This window comes from Scleropages formosus, chromosome 12 (assembly GCF_900964775.1).
Source record: "Scleropages formosus chromosome 12, fSclFor1.1, whole genome shotgun sequence".
NCBI classification, from domain to species: domain Eukaryota; kingdom Metazoa; phylum Chordata; class Actinopteri; order Osteoglossiformes; family Osteoglossidae; genus Scleropages; species Scleropages formosus.
In genome coordinates this window covers 6,559,776-6,575,926 of record NC_041817.1, presented here as the reverse complement: position 1 = coordinate 6,575,926, position 16,151 = coordinate 6,559,776, and the positions used below count along the sequence as shown (strand labels likewise).

At 51.0% G+C, this 16,151-nt stretch overlaps 1 protein-coding gene across 10 annotated transcripts in view; it reads right to left on the bottom strand.

Annotated features, from left to right (window-relative positions):
• The window catches only part of arvcfb (ARVCF delta catenin family member b), a 159,392-nt gene that overhangs the window by 68,295 nt on the left and 74,946 nt on the right, over positions 1-16,151 (bottom strand). Inside the window, exons 1-2 of one of the 10 annotated variants that reach the window (XM_018762498.2) lie at positions 9,385-9,494; positions 8,853-8,898 (exon numbers count right to left, since the gene is read on the bottom strand). The exons of 8 other annotated variants lie outside the window; for them this stretch is intronic. In XM_018762498.2, coding sequence (XP_018618014.1) covers positions 8,853-8,873 — 21 coding nt within the window. In that variant the 5' untranslated portion in view covers positions 8,874-8,898; positions 9,385-9,494. Of the gene's footprint in view, positions 1-8,852; positions 8,899-9,384; positions 9,495-16,151 lie in introns of those variants that run through there. One more of the 10 variants, XM_018762499.2, reaches the window with a different exon arrangement.

Here is a 16,151-nt window from a genome sequence, read left to right as displayed (position 1 = left end):
TAAATAGCAGTACAGTGGGTTATTTTGCAAATTTAACATTTGCAAAGAACACCTGTAGAAACGATGCAAAAGCTCCATGGACTGTGCTTAGTGACGTGCGGTACTTTTGTCGTCATGAAACAAAGAAGGTGGACATCATGACAATGGTGACTAATAGAAAACGCAACCTGCACCTACCTTCAAAACCAATGCCAGCTGGCCTGGTTCTGTCCTGCTGTTCCATCTGGCTTGTATATATACTACTGAAAGGAGAGCCTCGAAGCTGCGGAAGGCAGATTACGGGAACAAGAACATTTCCACCTGTGGTCACCAGCAAGGCTCAATCCTCCACTCAGACCCAGATAAGTCATTGGTGGAGATGATGCGGGTGTGTCACCTGCAGGGACACGCCGGCCACGACGGTCCACTTGACAGCTAGCCTCCGCTTGCAGCTCCTCCAGAACGAGGGTGTGAGCTGACCCACTTACCATCTAGAGACAGGTCCTCTCTCTGCAGTGCGTGAACACCCGTACCGTGCCATGCCCCTAGGAGGGCCTTGTTTGGGTGCTGGCATGGGGATCATTTGCTTTCCCTGCTAGGTGTGGTCTGAGGGGCTGGGACCACTCAGGGAATGTCAGTAAAAATACATGGCAGGGTGCCACTGTCTGCATTGCACAAGATTATTACTTGGTTTTAATAAGATGAGGGCAGACAAGAGCATTTCAAGAGCAACCTAGGGGACTCACGAGTTGACCTGTAGAGCGAGACACAACCATGACCAGAGCCTGTCACCGCACAGCTCTGAGCCCGAGCTCCTATTCCTGAAGCCGGTGCCAGTGGGCACTTCACAGACAAGGTGGACTGGGATATCAAACAGGCCTCAGTCACAACTGGATGCGGGCTCACGGAATGACAAAAACACAGCCGAGGCCTCCACTGAAACCATGGCTGCATTGTGGCCTGCACATTAAGACAAATCATCCTGCACATCAGGACAAATGTAAGATTTTAGAAAACTATTTCTGTAAAACGAGCACTTTCATATTCCTAGGAAGCCAATTGTAAGGGGAGACAAAAAACTTTCACGTTAGCCTTTAACATGAAGAAGTATGTGGAGGCTGCACTGCGGCTGGAGATGTGTCCATGCTCACTGTGAATAAACAGCATTACCAGTAAGAGAAAACAAGTTCTCCTAACATCGTTGTTTACTGCGCATGAGATTTAATAGATATGCAGCTGCACGAGTTCCACTATTATACACATACACACACACAGTCTGAAGCCGCTTGACCCAAGCGGGGTCACGGCAAACCGGAGCCTAACCCGGCGACACAGGGCGTAAGGCTGGAGGGAGAGGGGACACATCCAGGACGGGACGCCAGTCCACTGCAAGGCAGCCCAAGCGGGACTCAAACCCCAGACCCGACAGGGGGCAGGACCTGGCCAAGCCCGCTGCACCACCGCACACCCCCCCATTAATTACATTATCCATTATTCTTATTTAAATTCGACTCTAGTCTGCCTAATAGAATATACAAAAAATTCTGCATGGAAAGAACAGGATGTACATCTTTGGGTTCCCGCAGGATGAACAGCCCAGAATTACATAAATAAATAAATCATCAGTCATGTTTTGAGGGTTTACTGGTCTCTTTCAGCAGTGAAAAATTAATATTCCTTCTCCCAAACAGCCACTTCTTTCTCATTAAATGAAGACGCAAATCAGCTTTCGTATATCTCATGGATGCATTGTGCTAATTAAGAGATAATATCGAAAAATGCACATGGAACGCGCGCTCGTTGTTGTTCTTCTTTAGGCTGTCCACATGTCTTTGAACAATGCCACTAACCCCTTACTGCTGTTCATTAATTCAGTATTCAGCATTAGGACTTCAAATCAGAAGGCTTTGTGCATAACAACTGTGAACAATGCTTTTGGTGTTATGAATGTTTTTTCTATAAACTTATCCACGGAAAGGACGAGCACACACCGGCAACGAGCTGCACACACCACCGTGGATGAACCCTGGCCAGTATGGACTGAAGTGGACCACTGTGATACTGATACTTTGGCTCTAGGTTTATGCAGCCCAAGGGGCTCCATTAGGCCTAGGAGAACAATGGCCACTGGAGCAAGAGGGGCTTCACGTGGCTGATGTGAGAACGTATGGGGGGCTCTCCACCATCTCCCACAACCCACAACACGACTACTAATGGCCTTAATGGCAATGCAGACTGGGCCTTCATATTCATCTCCCTGTGTAGACCCATGAAGAAAGTCCAGTTTCAATTAAGCATAAGTGGTCTTTCAGAGCTGTCGCTCTCTGCCCGTGTGAGGGCCAGCAGGAGGGGGATGGGCTGACAGAGGGGGGGGGGGGGACAGAGGGGGACCTACTAAGAAAACAGCTTTCCCATTTTAACGTGACGCCTGGAATGCAGAGGCTGCATGACCTCCAAACGCTCCCTTCAGTCCCACATGCCCCAAAAACACTGCATCGTGAGGCTGCCTCCTCCTCTTTCAGGAGAACAAAACCGGGAATACCAAACAAAGACAAGAGGGATTCGAGGGGAGTAACAAAGAGTGGCCTTATTGGATAAATCGGGGCTTAACTGTACAGAAACCTAGAAGGATGCAACTTGGGAGAAGGGAAAGAGCCCGGGAAAGGAGTCTTCAACAATACACTTTATTTACAAAACTTTGGGAACTCTGCTCCCTCCTCCCCTGCATGTGCACGCTTCCAGTAAAAACATGGCTGCTGAGAGAGTGTCCAGCTGAGCAGCATCTTCCTGCGTGCCTAGAAACCCCTTGCGATGGGAGGTTTGCTCGGCCTCTGCTTGCACTCATGTTTGCAACATTTCTGGGAAAATGAAAAAAAAACACTAAACTGACAGGTTCCGATGAGGTCCAACATCTGCTCGCAGCATCTCACAACAAGCGTCGCTATAAAGAGATTCCCTTAAAACATGGTAAAGCTTGAGACATGGCACTAACAATACTTCTGACTATAAATTGTCAACGGCGCTATTGGGAAAAATTGAGAAAAATATACAGTATATGCTTAAGACAGTACCGAAACTGCGAGATGCAAACCCTTCAACTCTTTTTTGGTGATGTAAACAGTTGAAATACCACGGTCCAATGGCAGAGTAACACACAAGGGAGTACTCATTTTGGGGTCTTGCAGCCAAACAGAAGACAGCTTGATTTCCGCTACTCCGGTTACCCAATCAGTTACTCTTCCCCTGCCCAGGGGTCCCTCTGCCTCAGCCGCACCCGCGTCTTCGCCCAGCGTTGGGCCGTGCTCCGATGGCGAGCCATCACGCCCCTGTTCGCAGCCAGCTAATGACTTGGCACAAATTGAGCCGGGGCTGCGAGGCAGAAGGGAGAGTATGGTGGTGCACGGCCAGCTGAGGTTCGCTAAAATACCCAACAGAGCCCTGAGGAATGCTTGAGCAGCGAGTTCACGCCATTGTGCCAGGGCAGCCTGTTGGGAAGGGGGGCACCCCCAATGGAAGATGGGTAACAATGGCGCCCAGTTGCACATAATGGAGTCTGACAGCTGCCTTAGAATCGGGACCACTCTATTGTCTGAACTGTACGGCCCACTGTCTACGCATAGATTCGGCGAAAAGAGGAGCTGAAGGTAACTCTTTGGGTCTCCAATGTACTCTTTCAGCCTCGAACTAACTTTTCCCACTCATTACCATTTGTGCGTTCGCAATTAAGGCGGGCGACTGGCACGTCGCACGGCTGCGGCAGGAAGTTCTCGGTCGGGTCGTATTTAACCGGCCAAGCATTCCCTCTGATTATACAGGTTTGGGCACATTTCATATGGATGGCGGCCACAAATAATGAGATCTATTGTCTGGCACGACGAGAGGGATTTCCTGCAGTTTTAAAGTGGGGCAGCCCACTATGTCGACATTTCTCAACTGTGGCTTTAAGGCTGGAAAAAAATTAAAGGGCACATAAAACAAGTATTACAAATTCCCTTATAATATTGCCTCTGATGAGCAACATTTAACTTGAGAAAAAAAATACGCTGACACTTCTATAATTACCGAAGAAAACGGACAGAAAACAGGAGGTTTTCTGCAGCAGCGAATGAAGATGTAGTAGAAGGACTGTCTCACGCCATTCAAAGAGACATCCTAAAGAGCTGTCACAAGAAATCATTAAACCAAAGTGACGTTTAAGACAGATGGCAGGATGAGGAGGATCGATGTCCGGCCTGTATTTGCCTCCGGAGGCCTTGGGGACGCAGCGTAATCGTGCTGAGGAGAGCGAGAGCCCTAATGGAGGACGGGCCGGGGCGGGACGGGGCGGGACAAGACAGGACAGGACAGCTCCGCCAGTGGCCCCACAGCACATCCTGTAAAAATGGGCAGTGGGTGGGAAAGGAGTATACCTCTGTGGAGTGAGGGGGGCCAAAGGGGCCCAGCATGACCTCCCCCTCTGGGCCTCTTTCCAAGACCCCCAGCTGTTAAAAAGAGGGCAGGGGGACGCTGGGGCTACCCCAGAGGGGTTATACAAGCTATAGAAAACTGTCAAAGACAGTTGCCTTACAGAACAGCTAACGGACCAAGATATCAGAGCAAGCAGCAGGGCAGCCGAATGGGGGAAGGAAGGTGGAAATGAATTTCCACTTAAGTCGCCATCGATTCGTTGGTCGGTGGCAAAAGCCGCATGTCGCTTCTTCAAAAGCGTAATGCCATCATTATTGCGAGAAATCACATTTTTTGCCTGCAGTTCACACCGCATTTGTTTAACTGACTGTGTGCTGTGGCAAAGACCAATCGTTCCAACTTGCCGGTTTCTTTCCAATCAAACGTAAAAGAATAGGGCATTCAACGCAGGCTTTCTAGTTTGTCTGTGACTGTTTGCATGCGTTGCATGTGGTCTGAACAAATGCGTAGACATTGAGTTCTACCAACCTAAGCTCGAGAGGTCATGCCTTCTACCATCTCAAGTAGTGGTCTCTTATTCTTCCTCAACCTCCATTTGTTTAACAACAGTTGTTTCCATCCCACATCAAGATGAGACAAAGCAACTTCTGAGTTTTTCTGCAAGAGGAAGCAAAAGGGAAATAGAATGCAAGCAGCACTTCAGTGGCCCTCCCTGGACCACAGAGGGGCCAAGCCTCTCATCAGGTATGTTTTAGTTGCAAATGCGTCGATGGGCTGACCGCAAGCCATTATAACCGCCCCTGCAGATAAAAAAAACGCAATGAAACTCAAGGGCTGTCATGTTCAGGGCATACAGAGAAACTAGACCGAGGGCTGTATATGGCAGTCCCTCCAGCATCATGTGACCAGGACATAATAATCCTGTTCCGTCACCTGTCATCGAGTAGGAGGTGCAGTTCTGCTGTATGTTGCCACCCTGTCACCTCGGTCCCCCTCCATGCCCTCCAAAGGGGTCAGCACCCCACTCCAGAATTTGTCATGCTGCCAGGAGGCCTTGACTCCAACATGGTCTGTCTGCCCAGAATTTGGTTTCCCTCCTTTGCAGCTAAACTATTGCTAGACTTTCAACTGTTGAGAAAAATACTGTCTTTCATAATTTGAACATATAGGAATTCACATGCTGATATAAAACCAAGTAAGGTTGAGGGGAGTAGAAGAGAAAGAGAACCAACCAACCAACCGACCAAGCAGTAAACATCCTAGGACAGTTTCACTTCTTTCACCACTTGGCTTCCCAAACAAAATCTATGATTTAGAGTGATCATTTCAGGGCAAATGACAGGGACCTTCTTCATCCCTGTGACCCCACATGTGATAATGAGCGTGTGGCGATATTCAGACAAGCTCTTTGAGATACGTAACTGAAGCTGATGGAGCGCAGACCAGCCTGAGCAGGGCAATTTACGACACTCCTCCACATTTCCCCGCAACAGTTTAGTACTGGATGAGGACTGCTCGGTGTGTGCCGTGCTCCAGCCCACATTCCAGAGGTTCAGCCGCATGCTTGCGGCTCAGCTAAACCCAAAGGCAGGCATGGAGGCAGTGGTCAGCTGCCCCCGCAACTCAGGCTCCAGTTTCAGGGGCCTCCTGGAAACCTTTCGACCCAACGGAGGTGGGGGGTCAGCCCACGCCTTGCTCGTTCACCCTCTACAGCAGGCGGTAGGACAAGGCCAGATGCAGGGGGGCTAAGCTTGGACAGGTGCTGCAGCATTCAAGGCCACCCTGCTACCCAACCACTCAGCCAGATAGCCACCATTCATCTGGACCACTTTGCTGTGGCTCCTTCCGATCAGCGGCCTGGAGCAGCCAAGTCCAACAAAGGAGTCCAGTGTGAGGTTCACTTGTGCGCTACATCTCTCCTGGTGTTGATCAGTGGGACGGCACAGGACTCGTTTCCAGTGACACAAAGGCAACCATTTGGCACAGGCCACTGAGCTGTGGCACGTGTAAATGAACAGTGATACTGTTGGGGCTGGAAGGAGATGCAAATGTGCCAAATCAAGGTTCTCATTCCAGTAATGACAAGGACTGCTTTACAGAATAATAACATCGGACTCTTTACATTTAAATTTATTCTGCCTACAAGATGGCACTGCTATTAAAGGACGCTTTAACGAACAGTCTGAAACCCAAAAAATACTTTGAATGCAAAGCAGACCACGAAATAATTCCTTGCCAGAGAGCAAAATACATCCTCTGATTTAGATAAATATTTTTTAAGGACCGCACGTATGTGCCGGAAAGGGATAGAGCTCTAACCGCATGAAATTGTACCATACCTTAATACATTCGTTACATTATGAAGGAACGCTCTAAAAAAAGCTCCTGTATTATGAGCAATATTCAGCATAATCCTCCACTTCCATGTTCTTTTTATGTGCGTTCTCCACAAGGCTGCGGCATCTGGCACGACACAAGTCGTCCTGGCCAGTATTGCAGCTTGGGCCACGTTTTAGGGAGACGCCCCGTTGGTGTGCCGTTGTACAGTTTAAAAATAAAACTGTTTAAATTTAAACTCAGACGTGGTCTCACTGGCTCCTGCGCTGTAATTAAGGCAGCTGTGATGCATCTTCAGGGGTCAAGGGCCGGTGCTACTCATCCCAGCACACCTCAATCACTGGGCGGATGGGTCGGAGCAAAGTGCACCGTCTCGGACCCTTTCTGTGTGATCCTGAAGCTAGCAGGGGGCCCAACCCCTCGCAAGCATGACCGGACCCTCAAAATGATGTGGACCATTAGCTCTAAGCTGCACCCCTTGAGGTCGGTGGGGACAAAGGTTACCGGGTGCGAAAGCAGCTGCCCGTCGAGCAGCAAAATAAAAAACAAAGACAATCATCATGACGCCCGCTGTTCCGGCACCTACGGGTTTAAGTCACAGGAGCGCATGGGCCTGGGCAGGTGGACGTGTGCTCATCTCAGCGGGAAGAGGTCAGGAAAGGTCGGCCCACGCCGGGCATGCAGGGAGCACATGGCAGGTCAGTTGAGGGTCAGGGCAGCTGCACCCTCCATGCCAACAGGATCCATGTCAGTAAGGTGCACTTGTGCATTACTGCGAGTACATTTTCATATGGTCGCTGTGGATTCTGGGAAACAACGCTGAATGGCTATTTGCATGTTGTACAGTTCAGCGTGTTACAGACAGACACGCAATGGAAGTAAATATTCCGGCAGTCTTATTAGACCCTTATTACAGGCACAGGCAGAGCACGGCTCTCACACTTAATGAAAAAGCAACGTGAGAAAAGATGGCTATAATAAAAAGAACACACACTTGGAGCAGGATCCCCACCGCTCTGCCAAAGACATCCATATGAGCAGCCATTTACGGATTATGAGGGCTGCCTGCAGGCTGCCTCTAAAAGCCGGCGGCCGCCCCGGTGTCTCACAGAGGCCTCGAACCGCGCCGCACCGCCTTCTGAGCAATTTCGGGGCCGTCACCCGATCGCGGCCACGGTCCGTCTTCGATTCCCATTTACACATCCGCGCTTGCGTGATCCTGCCACCGACGGCAGGACAGTTGGACCACTTCCGAGCAAAGGGGCTCCCCTGGTAACCAGAGAGGTGCAAATCGTTCTCTCAAACTATCACATCATGTCATGTCTCGCTAGCAGCCACTGACCCAGCAATCTTTTCTTGGGATGTGTGTGTATACGTGCGTGTGTGTGTGTGTGTGTGTGTGTGTGTGTGTGTGTGTGTGTACCAGCAGGAATAAGCCCCTCCTTTCTGGTCACCCCCACAACTTACACAGCAAGTCTCAGAGGGCTAAGTTATCTCCCCCTTCCATCTCGCAGGCTGAGCCGTTCTCCTTTACCGAAATCGATTCGATTTGTGTTCCACCCCCCATGAATATTTAACGCCCCGTGTCTGTCGGTGCATCACTGTGACTTTGCTGCCAAAAATCGATACCTCGTGCACGAACACACCCGTCACACACCAGACCCCCGTGAGGTGACGCGCTTGTGATTTTGTCAATCTCTCCTTCATTGACACAACGCTTTACATGGAATGAACTCATGAAGTGTCCACAAGACTGGACCACCAAGAAAGCAAGGTCTTCTTAAAAACATTAAACATTCCTTTGTATAAATCAGTTAAGAAATTGATGGCAAGGGCACAATGGCATGCTTGCTAGAGTGAGAAAATAAAAAAGTTTGAGGGGGAGATGCTGCTCAGGATGACGGGGAGACCAAGCTTTGCTTTGACCTTCCCTGGGAATCAAAGGTGTCTCCCCTGCATGTGCGATCCAGCATGCACGCACGCGCACACACACACACACACACACACACACACACACACACACACACACACACCTCTTCCCCACAGACAAAAGCAGCAGAGATAGGGAGAGAGAGACGGACGGCGGCAGACAGACGAGCTGGAGAAGGGCAGTAAAGCACAGTACTGACCTGTTTCACTTCGGCAGGCATCGCCAAGATCCCTTTGTTTACCCTCCTTGAAAAAATGAGAACAATTTCCTTCTTTCAGAAAAAAAAGTTGACGATGTTTTTCTCCCCCTCCCTCTTTTCCTCTCTTTTTCCTGTCGAGTTCTCTAGCCCAGATCGGAGGCGGCTCAGTCGTGAGCAGCCATTTGGTCCCAGCGGTCGTGCAGATGCACACAAACACTCACACACACTTGTGCGCACAGAGGGGCGCATGCAATTTCACTCACACACACACACACACACACACACACACACACACACGTGTCGGCTGTCCTCCTCCTCCAAAAATAAAAAAGATCTCCTTTTCCCCGCTCTGTCTCTTCCTCCTCGACACGGTGGAGCTCAAGCGTGAGAGGGATGGAGGGGCAGCCAGTACTGGGGGGCGGAGGACAGAATCCCCTGCCTGGTTTCTGGCACTCAGAGATGGCAGAAACACACACACACACACTCAGGGACACAGGGTCACACTCACACCCCCTTGGAAAAGAAGAGTTACCCGGTCGGGGAAGGAAACCCCTTGCGGTGGGAGCAGAGGGTGAAAGAGGAGAGGCGGCACAGTGCGAGCAGCAGCCTCCCGGACAGGCAGCGGATGCCCTGCTCTCTGTGCCGCAGCTCCGCGCTCTGCTCCCTGGCCCCGCCTTTCCCCTCCCCACACAGCATCTATGCAAACGAGCTCCCCTCTGGGGGCGGGGGCTGACAGACAGAGGCAGCTGGAGCGCTCGCACTAGCCCCGCCCAGCTCACTCAGGAGGAGGGTCACCCAGACCCCCCTGACCCACCCCCCCTAAGGTTTACACATGCTTCCTCCTGGTCCCCCCTCTCTCACTGTTTCCTGCACTTTGCTCCCCGGACCCTCAGTCCAGAAAGAGGGGGGAAAAAAAAAAAAAAAAAGCCATGGATATTTTGAATGCTTCTCTCTGCTGCAAAGAGGAATGTTAATCTAATAATATAATTGTGGGAGTCCCAGCCGAGGAGGGCGGCCCACTCGACTCTCGGACACGGCACGGCACGCAGGGTTTCGGCAGCGGCACCGGAATCTGCCCTCGCAAAGATACCGAGGATCATTCCTTATATAAACCTACTGTTGCAATCATAAAACCCTCTGACACTAGTAATTGTTTTCAGGAATGCAATAATGTTTGTACACAGACAAAAAAAATGTTTCATCAGGCACAATGAATTATTCACATCTTCATTTCCGCAGAACAAACAGGTCACGCTGGTTACTAAACAGCGAAAGAATATTTTAAATATACTCACTCATAATGTATAAGTATGTTAAGGATGGATCACACTGGTCTAGAGTTCCAAAGTGTAGGGTGTGAAGCAGGGTAAACCCTGGATGATATGCCAGTCCGTCACAGTGCAATCTCTCACTCACTCACTCTCACACACACACACACACACACACACACACACACACACACACACACACACACACACCAGAGTCACCTGAAACACATGTTGCTGGACTGTGGGAGAAAACCATGTAAAAGGGTGACCATGCAGACTGTTGTAAGTAACCATCCTGCTCTGCCATGACTTCCCTGAGACTATATTACAGTTGCACTGGGGGGGGGTTAAGCAGCGTCGGTGAAGCTGAAATTTGAAAGGAAAAGTTTTTTTTTTTTTTCTTTTTTTCAAATTTAAATTTTCTTTTAGTCCTTAAGTACAACAAGACGAACTACAGAGCATCTTGCTCTGCCCGGTCCCACCGTCGCCACACGCACATTCACGTACGCTGGCAGTACACCACCGAAAGCTCAAGTTACACTTACAACATCCTTCTTCGCTTAGAAAAGCAGCAAGAGGGACCGAAAATAAAATCATCTAATGAGTTTATCGTGAATACTTTTCCGTTTGCGGAAGAAACGCGCAGTCAGCAGAACGCGCGATTCGGACCGTGCCGCGTCTGCGCGTGAGCACGGAGATATTAAACTCATATTCGAGCGGCAAAAAAACACTGCCGGGGCCTTCGAACTGCAGCAGGGACCAGCTCGCTAACCCACGCATTGAGCGCGGCTCATTACCGCCGTGTTTCGGGAGTCGAGGAAGGGCTCCTGCGGCTGCGATACGGCTGTCCATATATGGCAAAGCCTTGTTCTCCTTCGCCACTGTGTCCGCGAGTGCCGGATCTCCGCGGGCCCCCCCCACCTCAGGCCCTCAGCATGCCGAAAGGCAGACCTTTCTAATACGGAAGGTCACGCGCAGAGTGTAACTTGCCGTCCGGTGGCAGCCTTCAGCCAGAGGAAGGAGTTCAGTCTCCCTTGGCGGCTGCGGAAGTGGCGTCATTTCCGAAACAAAGCCTGACAGGTATCTGGAGATGCACACGGAGTCACAACGAAGCAGCGTGGAAAGGCAGGGCTCCTCGACTCGTCTTCCAGGGATCGCAACAGCTGAACCCGAGTGACCGGCGCTGCAGTGCCGGTCATCCAAAAACGCAAACACACACAGCAACACACGAGCAACGATGAAACTACGGTGTTCTCACAATCTCATTTCACCACTGTGGAAAAAACATATTCGGTCATCCATCTAGGGGGTGGGGTCCTGCTCTCCGATAGGTCTGGGGTTCGAGTCCCGCTTGGGGTGCCTTGCGATGGACTGGCGTCCCGTCCTGGGTGTGTCCCCTCCCCCTCCGGCCTTATGCCCTGTGTTGCTGAGTTAGGCTTTGGTTCCCCACGACCCCGTATGGGACAAGCGGTTTTGGACAGCGTGTGAGTCATCCATCCATTATCAGCGATTGCTTGTCTAAGGTCACGGTGAGCCAGAGTTTATCCTGGCAAAGGGTGAGAGGCAGGGTACACCAGTCTATCTGGCAGCAGGATGCCACTTGCTCACACATACACACATTAAGGGCAATATAGTCACCAATCCACCTGAAACACATGTCTCTGTGCTGTGGGAGGAAACCAGAGCAGCCAGAGAAAACTCACCTAAATACAAGGAGAACCTGCAAACTCCACACTGAGAGCGGATCAAACCGGCGAGGCTCCACCGCCCTGCCCTCCCCAGGCTTAAATAATTTCATACAAATTAGTCAATAACTACAAACACAGAACTGCCAAGTGTTTATAATTTAAAGGTCGACATGAGGTCGAAGTTTAATGTCATTTTGTGTATGTGCATACACACACACACACACTTTCAGAACCGCTTGTCCCTCACGGGGTCATGGGAAACCGGAGCCTACCCGGCAACACAGGGCGTAAGGCCGGAGGGGGAAGGGGACACACCCAGGACGGGACGCCAGTCCGTCGCAAGGCACCCCAAGCGGGACTCGAACCCCAGACCCACCAAAGAGCAGGACTGCGGTCCAACCCACTGCGCCACCGCATCCCCTTATGTGCATACAGAGAGGTCCAAAAACAGACAGATGCACACACACTCACGTGGTCACCCATGTGAGGTAACAAGTGTTAAACTGTGTGTGTGTGTGAGAGAAAGCGAGCGAATGAACGAGACTCCCCCGCTGACTGTGAAAGAGTTAAACCCGCCATTCACACACCAGTGCCGCTGGTTCGATCCAAGCCTCAGTCACACTCCGAGCCTTCAGTGCCCTCCACTCAAACAATTAACTTATCTCACGGAGACGCATTGCAACCGTAGCGCCTATCCTCGGTCCTTCCTCCCCAGTTCCAGTGTAAAGCAAAGCTATAAACGTACGTTATCCACTTGCCGGAGTGGTACAGACGCTCTCATTAGCTGCTAATACTGAGAAGTGCACAGAAAATACACTGAGAAACAAAAAAATGCAAATGTATCTTAAATATGTTAAAAATAGACATTGGGAACTCAGTTTAGGGTTGTCATGGAGACACTTTGGGAATGAAAAGTACGAATATGCTATTGTGTTTGTGAAAGCAAGTGTGAGGCTGAGAGGGTGTGTGTGTGTGTGTGTGTTTGTACGGGGGGTAGGAGAGAGAATAAACAATTCTGGTCATTTCACACCAAAGCAATTACACATTTCGGCGAGGCGAGAATGTTGCTAATGGTGGGGGGGGCGGTGGTGGTCTGGGGCTCATTGTTAGGCAGGTGATTTATGGGATTCTCGGGGGGGGGGGGCTCACAAAGCCGTGCAGTGTGGGATACATCCTCTGCTGCTTTACTGCGCTCGCCTTTGTCTCCATTGTGCCGTGGCTGTGCCGGGCCGTCCGTGGGGGTGGGGGGCTGCTGGGGATATCGGGGGTGTCATGCCATCACAGCACCAGACCATACATCTCAGCAGAAGGGCCGGGAAGATCAAAGGAAGGTCCGTGCCTCTGCGCTTCCAGAACTTTCCGCAAACTTTTCTCTGTGCTCGAGCGAAGGACAGCGTACGTACGCAGGCGCTGTACGTCGCAACACTGCATCATCACAAGCCTTGGACAAGCACGAATATACGGCGCATGTGCCGAAGAGCTCTTAGGGCACTGAATAAAGAGCGCACAGAACAGATTACCTGATTATTGTGTTAAAAAGAAAGGAAGGAGAGGAAACCTAAGCCGACAAAGCCGGAAAACAAAAAAAAAAAGCGGCCGGGCCTTTACCCCTCCGAAACCACTCCAGGGTTTGTGTTGTAAATTAAAATTCAGAGCAGCCACAAACACCTCATCGTTTTTAAATTATTTATCCATCAACAGTAGCTACTGAAATAGTAGTCACGTGTGAACCAGTTTCACCTGGAGAGGATCCCAAACGCTGGAAACACACGAAGAAGTAATGAATCGCAAAAACACCATTAGCAAACTCTTGTGTATGCAGCCTCCAGGTAAGAAGTGTAATATTTTGCTGGTATGAGCTCTGGTCTTGGGGGCGCGGTGGTGCGGCGGGTTTTGCCGAGTCCTGCTCTCCGGTGGGTCCGGGGTTCGAGTCCCACTTGGGGTGCCTTGCGATGAACTGGCGTCCCGTCCGGGGTGCGTCCCCTCCCCCTCCAGCCTTGCGCCCAGTGCTGCTGGGTTAGGCCCCGGCTCGCCGCAACCCTGCTCGGGACAAGCGGTTTCAGATGGTGTGTGTGTATATCTTGGGTCTACTACCCAAGCATTTCGAAAAAAGCCAAAAACGTCTTGTAGATACAATTAAAGGTGTCGATCGGGCCCATTTTGAGTCGTACAAAAGAGCGTTTCCCATAGGAGTAGGCAAGACGCACCGCACGTTACGGCAAGCGGCAGTGCCCATCGCTTCAGACTGAAAGGTGCTGCCAAGCGAGGCGTGTCGGACTCACCGGTAACCACGGAAACCGCAGTGACTGACAGGCTAGTCTTCGTGCTCCGGCGTATCGAGCTTCTGATCGGACACCCGTTGGCGTAGGCGCACGTATAACGGGTGAGCGAACAGCATTTCCGTCCAATGAGACGGCGGCACCGACAGGTCCCGCCTGACCGCTCCCGACTCGAACCCAGATACGATGCAGAGAGCGACGGCAGGATAGAGGCGTCTAAAAGTGCCGGCTAGCGCGCAAACTGTCTCTTTAAACTGCTCGTACCGCATCGCGTAAGGGTTTGAGAGGGAATCGCAGACCCGGGAGGAGGGAGGAGCGGAGAAGCCATCATTTGACAGCTGACAGAGCCTTGTTCCGTGAGGAAGCAAACCTTCCCTAACCTTAACTTGAAGTCCTGCCTAAACCCTGACGGAAAAACACAAAACCAAAGTGGGGGAATAGAGTGAAATTGCACCGTGAGTAAAACACAGTGAGGAAGACCACATCCATGAAGAAAACCGTTGCCCCGACGCTACCCTTCGCACTGCAGGTGTTTCACCAATAAATCCTGAATCCATGATGACTGACGCTGCGCTGGAGGACAGGCGACCGTCCAGGGTTCCGAGATGAACCGCAACTGCACCCGCCACTCAAACGGGTGAGTCGGGTGAAGCGAATGGAAGGGCACACAGAGTACGACCACACCCGAAGCTTCAGGACGAACACATACACAACGGATGGCTGTGAAGGTGAAAGGGCTATGAGATGGGCACCACAGCTAGATGACGCCACGCCCCGAGGAACTCGGCAAGGGACCGAACGGCTCTACCACAAGAGCGATGGTCCACACACGATGGCAGTGGGGTTGGCGTGAGGCAACAGGAGCCACCTCTGTTTACCTTCATGACCATCTGCTGCCAGGCTAGGCTCTGACTGCCGCTGCCGCCGTCGCTACCGCCTCCCCCGGCCGGCCGATCGGAGGGGAGCACGGCACGCTCCAGCTGCAGGGACACGTTGCGGCGCTCCTCCTCGAGCGCTCGCGTCAGCCGCTCGAAGCGCGCTTCCTGCTCCTTCACGGATGCCAGCACGCTGGCTGCGGACCTCGCGTCATAGTCCTCCATGGCTCTAACCAGAAAGAGTTGTACCGATCTTGGACGGGTTCCACGGGAGGGGAGAAAGGGGGCACACGGTCAGCAGGTATCGTCCACCAACACGATCGCGTTTCACACCAAACGAGGGTTTAAATCGCTCTTCCTGCAGTCGTACCCCATAGCAAGGTACTTCCGCTGAATTTCTCCAGTGAAAATTGCCCCGCAGTATAAAAGGTAAATCATTGTAAGTATTTATTCTCAAATCACATCACAATGATATTTATTTGGACTACATATCACATCAACTACTCGATCTGCACCAAATCCCAAGGACCTCACCCTCAGTGGGTTAGGGCTAGGCCACTCAGTGAGCAGTGGCTGCTGTCCCCTTTTCTTATTTCTATATTTGCTTGTTTGCACAAATGAGTCCAACACCAAGAAGCTCAACATTATAAGTGATTTTGGAGAAAACTGCCATCTAACTAACGTGATGCTCTACTACGCTGCGAGCAGCGACTGAGCTGCGATAAAGAGAAGCTTCGCGTTTTATTTTTAATTCTTTTTTAAACTTTGGACTTTTATGTCACACGTGGTTCGTAAATGTAAGTGCAGCCCCTCTAGTTCTGCGTGCAAATTAACGATTAAAGCCATGCCATAAAAAGTACAGGCCGTCTTGTTCTCTCATGCAGTCGGCAAGAACGCGTCGCATTATGATGTACGTGACACGCAGAGTGACGATGACACACTGTAGGGTGACTTCACGACACGCTCGATCAACACAGTCGCACATTTTGCTCAGGGCGTAACCACTGTAGCGTGACACACCGCACTAAAAACCGTAAATAAGCGTCATCCCAGCCGTATTTCCGCTATTTACTACTCGATTCAAAGAAAGATGCTGAAGAAACAATGATGTGGACATTGATTATGCGGCAATAATCACAGCAGGTATGAATGAACGTGAAGAGGCAGATACACACCTAGTGGGTTAGCA